Source organism: Peromyscus leucopus, chromosome 5 (genome assembly GCF_004664715.2).
Source record: "Peromyscus leucopus breed LL Stock chromosome 5, UCI_PerLeu_2.1, whole genome shotgun sequence".
Classification (NCBI taxonomy): Eukaryota; Metazoa; Chordata; class Mammalia; order Rodentia; family Cricetidae; genus Peromyscus; species Peromyscus leucopus.
In genome coordinates, this window is record NC_051067.1 from 112936603 (window position 1) to 112948525 (window position 11923).

Sequence of the window (11923 nt, forward strand, 5' to 3'; positions counted from 1 at the left end):
GCCAGTCAGGAATGCCGGCTCCTGGGCTGGAAAAGACATGGTGTGCGGAAACAGAAAGGACTGAGGGCAGACCCTTTGGAATACACGGAGAGCAGAGGTTAAAAACAAGGGAAGAGAGAGGTCCGGAGAGACTGGGAAGATGTTCACAGTTACCCGGAAGTCCCGATAGTGGTCCACAGTCTCAAATGGAAGTGATCTGAGAGGGGGTGAAGACGATGGCACTGGAGTTGGTGTCGGCATCGGCACCCGGCACCCGGCAGCCCTCACAAGCCAGGCTCAGCCCTGCATCCTTATTAGCCAGTCAAAGCAGAAAAGAGGAGATTTATTCAGTGTGGCCACATCGGGAAGACGACAAAGAGATCCAGTGACCTTTCCCCCGGCTCTCTCATGGCTCCTGTTGTGAGGTTTATGCATAGCTATGAAATCCAGTCTAGTTGTCCTGCCCATCATCTCTCGAGGGAGGTAGTCTGACAAGTAGTCAGCATTGTGGGAAATCTCTCTCTGGTTAGCGCCCAGCTTCTTGAAGCCTTTCCCTTTTCCTGTAGGAAGTTCTTGGGGGTAATTTCAACCCCATGGAGTGCCTTGTTTCAATAATTTGATCACCAAAGTAAGGAACACAAGTGTTTTTCCTCATTAAAAAAAAAAAGACTTATTTAGGCCAGGTGGTGGTGGCGCACGCCTTTAATCCCGGCACTCGGGAGGCAGAGCCAGGTGGATCTCTGTAGGCCAGCCTGGTCTACAGAGCGAGATCCAGGACAGGCAAAACTTGAAAAAACAAACAAAAAGACTTATTTTACTTTAAAAACTGTGTATGGGTACGCACATATGTGTGCAGGTGCCTACATAGTCCAGAAGAAAGCATCCGATCCCCTGAAGCTGGAATTACAGTTGGTCGTGAGCTACCAGACAGAGAGCGTGTGAAAAGCAAGCTTCCTTTTCTCTCCTGACATTTTCCTGCTTGAAATGGTCTGGAGTGCAGCAGCCTTTTCACAACTCAGGGTGAAACAGCCTACACTCCGAAGATGGCAGGGCAAAAGAGACAGGGTCCACATTGATACTGGGCGCACACCATGACTGTGGACTTGCGTTTCCATACTTCTCATTCTCACCTAACTCAATTCTATGTGTACAGGCTCGGGATCGAAACCCGGATGCCAGACACACCAAATGGACTTCCGACCACTGAGCCACAACCGCAGCCACAGCTCTGGTTACATGATCATTCTCAAAAATCACAGTCTGTCTGTGTCCCCAACCCCTTCCCCCTGGATTGCCCAAGACAGACTCAAGGGTCTAGGTGCAAGCAGTTTCCCACTTCAGTTTCCTGAAGAGCTGGGACTGTGCACGCATGCAACAATGCATGACTTAGCGTGTCAATTAAAAAAAAATTTTTTTTACATTCATTTGTTGGAGGGAGGGGGCAGACATGCCACAGTGGATGTATATCAGATGAGATATACAGATCTGGATGAGATCAGAGGCCAACTTTTGGGAGTGGATTCTCTCCTTCCACCACATGGAGCCTGGGGGTTGACCTGGGGTTGTCAGACCTGGCAGGAATCGCCTTTACCTGCAGAGCCCGTGTGTCAATTTCTGTACTAACTGTTGGTATCAGCGACCTGTTTTCTCTACAGGTTTCTTTTCTTTCTTCTTTTCTTTCTTTTTTTTTTTTTCCAGATTGGGACAGAATCTCAGTATATAGTCCAGGCTGATCTCGAACTTGCCTGTAATCTTCCTGCCTCATCCTAAGTGGCGGGATTACAGAGGTGAGCGGTCGTGTTTGTCTTGGAGTCTGTCTTATTGCAGCAGCTCAGCTTAGGTCCAGGCTGTAAGGCTTTGTCTCCTAGGAAAACCAGCCACTTAAAAACAGTAGTCAGCGGCAACTTCCCTTCAGCTTGCCTTTCCAGGTTCAGACCAGCAGGCCTATGGGCCTCAACCCTGCTTGCTTCTCTGTGTTCTCTGGGCCAGTTCTTACCCAGGCAATGCTTAGTCATTGTGATTGTGGTGAGGGGTTTTCAGAATTTTATCTTTTTATGTATGACTGCTGTGTTTAGAGTATAAATTTACAGCTCCGTCTTGATGGGATGCATTGAACTAAACTGTTCATATCAGGGGACCGGGGATCCTTGCCAATGCCTGTCTCTTGGGAAGGAATATCAAACCATCGCTAACAAGATTGCTAGAACTCCGGCCAGCACACTGAAGGAAACAGACCGACACAGCCTGGAGCAAGCTGGTGACAAGCACCAGTCAGTACCGCTCTCCTGTTCCCCCGCCACCTCTAGTCCAGGTCACAGCAGATAGGGACAGGGTAGGCTGCCCTGACAAATGGGATCTTTCAGATAAGAGCTGAACAAGATAAGAACTTACTGGCAGGAGCAGCTTCCATGGCACTTAGGATTTCAGCCTCTCACCTGGTCAGCGAGAGATGATTATCAGCCATGTGAACTCCCTCGTGCAGAAAGGCCCATTTGGCCCTTTGCAAGCTCTCAGCTCCTCGGCTGAGGTCCCAGGCTGACTTTTAATGTGTCGGAGAAGAGCAGCAGATCCACGTGTGTGTGCCTGTAGCTCTTGGAGACTAAACAGGAGGACACTGAGTCCAAAGCCAGCCCGGATACATAGCAGGGCCCTGCCCATCCCCCAAAATAAACAAAGGCAAGAAGGCAGTCCTATTGTTACCGGCTTGTCTGGAAGGAATGAGGACGTTCTAAGAGATGCTTGGGGGGCTAAAGATGGCTCACTGCTTCAGAGAGAATGCTTTTTTTTTTTTTTTTTTTTTTTGCAGAGGACCCGAGTTCAGTTCACAGACAGCCCTTAGAGACATCGCCTTCCTTCTTTAACTTAAATTGATCTATTTGCATGCCAGTGCCTGATTGAAAGAAAGAAAGAAAGGAAGGGAGGGAGGGAGGGAGGAAAGGAAGGAAAGAAGGAAAGGAAGGAAGGAAGGAAGGAAAGAAAGAACCTGGCTATGGTTGGCTTCATGTCTTGGGTCTAGGAAGCTGTTGACAGGAAGAGAAGAGAGCCACTGTCAATGGGCAACGAGCAGTGTCCGCCACAGACGGCCAAACATGCAAGCAAGAGTCCAGAGACAGATGGGGGGGGGGGAGGCAGGATGAGAATGTGTGTGGAGGCCGGAGGAAAATCGGGGGTGTTGTTCAGGGGCCATCTCCTTTGTTTTTGTTTGTTTTAAATAATTTATGTATTTTTACTTTATGTGCATTGGTGTTTTTCCGGTATGTATGTCTGTGTGAGGATATCAGATCCCCTGGAACTGGAGTTACAGACTGCTGTGAGCTGCCATGTGGTGCTGGGAATTGAACCCGGATCCCATGGAAGAAACAGCCGGTGCTCTTAGCCGCTGAGCCATCTCTCCAGAACCCCACTCCTTTGTGTTTTGAGACAGGGTCTCTCATAGGTTAAGAGGCCCAGGGACCTGTCTTCCCCCGCACTGGGATTACGGTATTTGCCACTGCCCCAGGGGTTTATTTTTAATATTATTTATTTAATAATGTGGCTTCTGGAAATGAAACTTAGATCCCCATCCCTGAACGCGAAGCACTCTACTAGCTGAGCTTCCTTCTCAGTCTCCACACTGGATTTTTAATTAAAAAAAGAAAGCAAAATCGTTAAGTGAATTTATTGAAGAGGAATGAAGTAGAACAAGGTAGAGAATTTAGTGGCTAAATCACACCAAGTTTCTGTCATTTTTAAGAAAATGACACCATTGAAAAGCTAGGTTTCATCAGGAAAATAATGTAGGTATGCTAACAATTTAAGGTCACTATTAAAAGAAGAGGAATATAACTTTTAAACCAGGAGAGGGAAAAGTGGTAGGGTGGGAGAGATAATACGTCAGTCTACTGGAAATTGAGGAAAAAAACTAAACAAAAATAATAGAGAAAACACAAAGTAAGATGATAACACATAAACAAATAACAAAGTAACAAATAACAAAGTAAGATAATAACATAAACAAATAACAAAGTAACAAATAACAAAGGAAGAAAATAACACATAAACAAATCTGTAAGTACAATGGACGACGATGGGAGAGAAACCAAACCACCACCCAGGTGTGGGGGTTCATCTCTGTAATCCAGCACGTGGGAGGTGAGGGAAAAAGAATGCTGGGCATTTGGGGCCAGTCAAGACCCTGTCTCAAGAAATGAAAACAGGGCTTGAGAGGTGGCTCAGCTGTTTACAGCACTTTACCAGAGGCCCTGAGTTTGGTTCCCAGAAACCACATCTGGTAGCTCACAACCAAACTCCAGCTCCAGGGGATCTGACGCCTTCTCCTGGCCTCCCTGGGCACCTGCTTGCATGTGCCCATAGCCACATGTGCACATGCACATGTACACATAAATAAAAATCCTCTAAAAATGAAAACAAATATAGTGAAATATGGTAACATAAGAAGGTGAAGGGAAGCCAGGCAGAGGCAGGCAGATCTCTTGAGTTCGAGGCCAGCCAGGGCTACACAGGAAAACCCTGTCTTGAAAAAACAAAACAAAAGCAAAAACAGTAACAAGGGGCTAGAGAGATGATGGCCCAGGAATTAAGAACACTTGTTGCAAGCTGGGCGGTGGCCTTTGATCCCAGCACTTGGGAGGCAGAGGCAGGTGGATCTCCGTGAGTTTGAGGCCAGCCTGGGCTACAGAGCGAGTTCCAGGAAAGGCGCAAAGCTACACAGAGAAACCCTGTCTCAAAAACCACACACACACACACACACACACAAAGAACACTTGTTGCTCTTGCACAAGATCTGGGTTCAGTTCCCAGCACCTGCATGGCAGCTCATAACCATCTGTAACTCCAGTTTCAGGGGCTCTGATGCCCTCTCCTGGCCTCCATAGGCACCAGGCAAAACACTTAAACAGGTAAAATAAACAATCAACCAACAACGGTACTGGTGAGTTGGACCAGCAGGTAAAAATGTTTGCTGTCAAGCCTCAATGACCTAAATTTCATCTTCAGGACCCACATAGTGGAAGACGAAATCCAACTCTTTGCAAGTTGTTCTCTGACTTTCACACTTGTACTATGGCACACATAAGTAAACCTAATTTAGGACGACAATAAAACATGGGCCAGCAAGATGGTTCAGTGGGTTAGAGCACTTGCCCCCGAGCCCGAGGACCTGAGTTCAGTCCCCAGGACCCACATGGTGGGCAAGAACTGACACCTAAAAGTTGTCCTTATTTTATGTGTGTGTTTTGCCTTCATGCATGTCTTGACGTGTGTGATGACCATGTGTTTGTGTCGTGCCTGTAGAGGGTAGAGGAGGGCATCAGATCGTCGAGAACTGGAATTACAGACAGTTATGAGCCACCATGTAGATGCTGGGAATAGAATCCAGGTCCTTTGGAAGGACAGCCAGGTGCTCTTAATAGCTGAGCCATCTCTCCAGCCCCGTGAAAAAGCCTTTTAAGGGCCTCTTAAGTGGAGGCTGGAGGACAGCTTTGTAGAGTTGATTCTTTCTATCTCTTCACGTGGGTCATAGTGATCCCTTTCACCATCGATCACTGAGCCATCTTGAGGGGGCTCTGGGTCTCTTCCTCGAGATAGTGACTGAGCCCAGGGCACCTTTGGTCAGGCTTGGCTGTTGCCTCACCCAGAAGGCAGGAACTGGCCCCTTGGTGTGCTGGCAGGGATCAATAGGAAAGAGAACTTTGGATGGTGTACCCAGTTGGAAAACTTTGGAAGGTTTCTGGAAGAAGCAATGGTCTTCTGTCTGGCTGACCTGGTTAGCTAGTCCTGGGATTTTTGATCAGGAATAGTAAAATGAGAAGCCATCCCCAGATGTGCCTGGTTCATAACAGATCCTGACATTTGAATAATGGACTGATTTGCTGTCCTCAGGAGGCGGCTTTGGGACATAGCCTCAGGCAGGGTGGGAGTGGAGGGTTAGAGCTCTGCCCACCCCTACCCCCCATCCTCCGTGCTTTTACATTTTACGTTTCTTGTCTGTGCCGGTCAAGGAAGTTACAGGATGTGTTCAGCTGTGCTGATCTGAGGCCGTGCTCGCCCGTGTTTCATTAGGGTTATTTCTGTGGCTGGTCTCCTGGGGTCTGACCGAGATGGGCTCTAAACACACTGCAGCCTGCAGTGTAGTCCTGGCTGCTCCCCTTCCCAGCACCCTTTGCTCCATTTACCACTGCTGGTGAGGGCCTCCCGTGGACTTTCAGTTTTGCTGTGCTCCGTGGGAGCCTCCTCTGACCATGAGTTCTCTGACTATCAAAAGGCCGGGGGGAAGGATGGTAGGTCCATCCACTCTTCAAGGCCTGGCCTGCCTCAGCCTCCGGGTGTTACTTTCTCTGTTTATTTAGCCTTAGGAGTCTGAGATTGGTTAGGTCTCATGGAAATGATTATTATTACATGGTCTCCCCAAATTTACAAAATCTATGGCCCCAAACCTCTTACAAAGCCATGGCAATGTAAACGTTTGGCATGGAGGTACATGCCTACAGCCTCCCAGCATTTGAGGAGCTGAGGCAGGAGGGTTGCTACAAGTTCCAGGCCAGCCAGAGCTACATAATGAGACACTGTTTTTGGTTGGGGGGAGGGAGGAAATAAACAGATGTTTCCCTTTCCTGACCACCTGGTCCCAAATAACTGACTCAGAGGCTGAATATGAATCATAAATGCTCAGTCAATAGCTCAGGCTTATTACTAACTAGCTCTTACATTTAAGTTAACCCATATTTCTATTTATGCTTTGCCATGTGGTGGTACTTCTATTAACATGGCATGTTCATCTCCTGCTCCCTCTGTGAGAAGACTTCCCATCCTCCTTAGTTTGGTTGCCCTGTCTATACTTCCTGCTTGGCTACTGGCTAATCAGCGTTTTATTAAACTAATTTGAGTGACAGATCTTTACAGTGCACAAGAGGATTACTGCACAGCAGTGGTGGGTGCAACCCCCCCCCACGCCATATGTAGCTCATGCATTTGAAGTATACATTTAAAACTTCTTCCCTCATTTGTTCATTTGTATGTGGGATGGAGTGTGCACACACTGGTGGAGGTCAGAGAACAGCTTTCGGGAAGTTGGTTCTCAAAGTCCACCGAGTGTGTCCCTCCACTCCAATGGTCAGGCTTGGTGTAAGCACCTTGACCTCTGAGCCATTTACTGGTTCAGTTTGTTAGCAGTTTGGCTTTGAACTCTTTTTTTTTTTTTTTTTTTTTGGTTTTTCGAGACAGGGTTTCTCTGTGTAGCTTTGTGCCTTTCCTGGGACTCACTTGGTAGCCCAGGCTGGCCTCGAACTCACAGAGATCCGCCTGGCTCTGCCTTCCGAGTGCTGGGATTAAAGGCGTGCGCCACCACTGCCCAGCCTGGCCTTGAACTCTTTCAGTGTTGAGGTCACAGGTATGAGGTCACCACACACACCTAGCTCCAAAGTAATTTCCAAAACCCAGAAAACTGCCTCAAATAAACCACTAACCGTATCAGTTTTTACTGTTAAGTGGGAAAGAAGAAAACTGCATCCAAATCCATGTGATTCTCCCTGCACTTCTAAAGCTCTTTTTCCTGAGTTGTCCCAGACAGCCTGTTTTGTGCCCAGAAACAATAAAAGTCATTCATGAAACAGTTAGTTAAACTATGAAGGTACAGCTGGGTCTGTACTCACGGTTCAGCAAGCATCATGGGCAATGCATTCTCCTGGATCTTGGATGGTTAATTGAAGTCCATAGCATAGACTCCTTGGAGAAGCTGTGTTTTCCTAGGAGGAAGAGATGAGATGGATTTCTAGCAATTAAAATGCTTATTTTTTTAGACAGGATCTTGCTATGTAGCCTTGGCTGGCCTGGACTTGCTCTTGTAGATCATGGTGGCCTCAAACTCAAAGATCCACTTGTCTCAGCCTCCTATGTGCTGGGATTAAAAGTGTGTGCCATCACACCTGGCTTTATTTTTGAGGCTCCATCTCTTTATGGAGCCCAGGCTAGCCTGAAACTGTCCATGCAGGTAGTGGTGGCCTTAAACTCATGATTCTCTTGCCTTTGCCTTTCAAGTGCTGGGATTACGGCATGGGCCACCACACTCAAAAACCCCATTCCTTACATTTTATATGAGGATATTCGTGGACTTTTTGTGGGTGATTGTGCAGCTGTGAAGGAGAAGGACCTCAGTTAGGACACCTAGGACATGAGGAGCTCACAAGTGGAAATGAAACAAGTCAGGGCCAGTGCTGGATGACCTCTGGGGCTAGAGTGCATGTCTACAGGTTCTGATACCGCCAACGCTTCCTTTGCTTCCCTCTGTCACTACATGAGCTTAAGCTCCCAGTAACAGAGTGGACATGGGGTTCTAAAGCAGGAGCCCACATCTACTCTGAACTTCCCTAAACATATTGCTGAACTAGGTTTTTTCCCCCTGTCCCTATCAAGGCAGTCCAATTGCCTCTGATGACCTGATACTGATTTAAATCCCAAGGAGTCAGTGACAGCTCTGGCAGAGATGCTTCCTCTGGAAGCTTCCTAGGCCAGTGTTTGCCCAGCCCCCATTTTCATGGCCATTTCTGCAGCTGACGGTTCTCATTCCTTCAACTACTCAGCCTCCAAAGTCATTGCCTCCAAAGTAGTCTGATCCTCCTAGTCTACCTCATAAGTGCTGGGACGATAGATGGGCACCACATGCTTGGTGCGCTGCTGCAAATTGAACCCAGAGCTTCGTGCTTGCTAGTCAAGAACCGGACCACCTGAGCCACAGCTCCTGCCCGGTGGTGGTGTTTTCCTTTTGGTCTTTTGAGATGGTCTTATGTTGCCCAGGTTACCTTCAGACTTGCTATGCAGTGGAGGTTGGTTGTCTTAGGCACTGTTCTATTGCTGTGAACAGATGTCATGACCAAGGCAACTCTTAGGCAAGAAAGTATTTAATTGGGGGGCTCGCTTACAGTTTCAGAGGTTTAGTCCACTGTCGTCATGGCAGGGAGCATGGTGGCGGCATGTACTGGAGTAGTAGCAGAGAACTACATCCTGATCCACAGGCTGGGCTTGGCATAGGTTTCTGAAACCACCAAGCCCACCCCCAGTGACACATCTCCTCCAATAAGACCATACCTCCCAATCCTTCTAATCCTTTCAAATAGAGCCACCAGAATCCCTGGTGACTAAGCATTTGAATATATGAACGTATGTTGGCCATTCTTATTTACACTACCACAATGGTTTTAAACGCAAAAGATTCTCTTGCCTTTGTGTCCCAAGAGCTGGGATTATAGGCATGTACCTTCATGTTTGCTTGAAGCTTAGAAAAAAAAAAAAAAGGTATTTATTTAATTATTTATGGATGTGAACATCAGAGGACAATGTAAGGGAGTCGGCTCTTTCCCTCTACTGTGTGGGTCCCAGGCATTGGATTCAGGTTAGCAGGCATGGAAGAAAGTATTTTTACCTTCTGAGCTGTCTCGGCACCTCTACCCTTCCCTCACTCCCATGAGCCTTTGCAGCTGCCCTTGCTCACAGGCTTTTTTTTCAGCACTCTGGCTCTTGTCAGGCTTTGGAGTCAGGCCAGGTCTCAGAGCTCACTGCCACTCATAAGGTCACGTCTATAAGTGTCCTGTTCCCATCTAGAATTAACCTCTTCGCTCACGTATTGTGCTAATAACTAGTCCTTCCTGGTGGCTCTGGGGTTTAGCTTCACTGAAGAAATTTGAGCTATTGCACCCTGAGGGGGCCAGGTTGTTTTTTTTTTTTTTTTTTTTAAGATTTATTTATTTTTATTTTATGTGTATGGGAGTTTTGTCTACATGAATGTCTGTGCATCACATTCATGCCTGGTGCCCGAGAAGGCTAGAAGAGGGCAATGGATCCCCTAGAAATGGAGTTACTGATGATTGTGAGCTGCCCTATGGCAGGTGGGAACGGGACCCAGGTTTTTGGAAAAGCAGCCAGTACCGTTAACCACTGAGCCATCTCTCTAGAACCCCCCCTTTTCTAATTGTTCTTCGTGTGTGTGTGGTGGGGGTGGGGGGACACGTGTCACTTACATGAGATCAGAAGAAGAAAACTTTGTAGCAACAATTCTCCTTTAAGTGAGTTCAGGGATTGGATCTCTTGTGGCCTCTAGCTGGCCTCTGATTCACTACTAAACAGCCCTCAGCTCTTTATCTTCCTGCGACTTCCTTCTGGAGCTGGAGGCTGTTGTCCTGGCTAGCATCTTCTTAACACAGATCCCAAGACAGCCTGCAGCTGCCAGCAGCCGCCGGGGAACCCTAGAATGTCTCTGACTGGAGCCTTCAACAAGGAAAGGGTGGATGTGAGACCCAGGGGTCTTGTCAGAACTTAACTCTGACTGTCTGGATTTAAAGAGAAGGCTTAAGAGGTTCCCTTAGCATGGAGTCCAGCTCTTTTTCTTCAGGCCAGTACTCAGCAGCTCTGCAAGTGGCCTCTTTTCCCTGTTGTCCGCTAAGACAGTGTGGCGCCTCGGGCTGTTGGCGCTAACAGGACTCTTGGAGTTGCTTTGTCCATAATGCACAGATGAAGGAAACTGCCCATGGGGCTACTTGGTGGTGTTTCTGAAGCCAGAAACCCCATCTCCTGACTTGTTTCCCTTGCTCATCAGAGCCGGAAGGATTGTTCATGGTCCACTGAACCAGTCAGAAATGTTGCCTGTACGGTCCAGACCTGAGAGATCACGGACAAGTCCCTGCCAGCTTCCCATGGGCACTAGAAGTTCCCTGAGAGCACTATGTGGGGGCTGGCAATATTCTCAGACCTTGTCATCTTCTCTGGACCGATTTCTCCTCAGTTTTTCCTGAAAGCAACCTACACAAAGCTGGACCAGGCTTTCCAAGCTGAGTGTGTCAGCCCTTGCCGGCAGACCCTGGGGAAATTAGCTTACTCCTTGTTTATTCTCAGGCTAATTAGTGAAGGTGTTGCACTAACTCAGTCTTCTGAGGCTGGGGGTTAGGCGAAGTGATGCTATCTGTGGATGGTTAGAGCAGGGAGCCCTGTCCTTTGTCTACCCTTTTGTTAAGGGACCTCTACCTCCTTTACTGCTGACTTTATCCCCTCTGAGACCATGGGCGGGGCCTGTGGGGGGGAGTGTGTGTGTGTGTGTGTGTGTGTGTGTGTGTGTGTGTGTGTGTACGCGCGCATGCGTGAGTGCGCGGGTTCCTGCTTTCTATATGCATATTCTTTTTCCTCTCTGAATTTCAGGGTCATGCTGTGGCAACCTGGCGCCTGACAGGTGAGGAAGAGCCTGCCAGGGGATTAGCGCTGGCAGGAGCCAAGGGCTGGACAGCCTCCTCACACACCGGAAGCAGGGGTGGGCAGGACAGCTGCCTTGCCAAGGCCAGCAGTCCCAGGAAGGAGTCTGCTGACCCACATGGCTTAGAGGCAGCACTTTGCTGAGCAGCAGCTGGTCCCAGCTCCAGAGGACCCCCGCCCCCGCCCCCCCAGCAGGAGTAGGTGCTCTGTGACCCCCCTGGGCAACGATAACCAGGAGAGAGGACCAACCGCCCAGGCTGATGGGAAGCAGCAGAACAGAAGCCGTGGAGGGAGAGGAGGGCCTCGGTTTTTACGGCAGCTTCCTGATGCCCATGAAGATCATTGGTTTTCTGGAGGGCCTGGAGGGCCTGCGAGCGTGAAGAGGACTCTTGCATGGAATGCAGGCCCCCTGAAGCCCGCGTCCTCGCTGCCACCGCCGCCGAGATCAGAGTTCCAGGACTTCCCCACTGCCGGGGAGGAGGGGCAGCCTCAGTGTCTGCTCATGAGCCACAAGGACCCCGACTGCTCCAGACTGGACCTTTTCAAGCCGCCAAAGAGGGGAGTCCCTGGAGCTGGCCGCCAGCAGTCACAAGGGACTAGAGGGCTGGGATGGACTGACCTCTGCCTTGACAGGGTGGCAGGAGAAGCAGAGCCTCTGTGGCCCAGCTAGTGACTGAGAGACCCGATGAAGCCTTAAAAGAGGGGGGGCGGG

General features: G+C 48.8%; 1 protein-coding gene across 1 annotated transcript in view; it reads left to right on the forward strand.

Annotated features, from left to right (window-relative positions):
- Window positions 1-11923, forward strand: part of LOC119088084 (uncharacterized PE-PGRS family protein PE_PGRS54-like) — a 37491-nt gene extending 25568 nt beyond the window's left edge. Inside the window, exon 2 of the mRNA XM_037206276.1 lies at window positions 11161-11923. Within this exon, the coding sequence (XP_037062171.1) occupies window positions 11161-11355 (195 nt within the window). The 3' untranslated portion in view covers window positions 11356-11923. The remainder of the gene's footprint in view (window positions 1-11160) is intronic.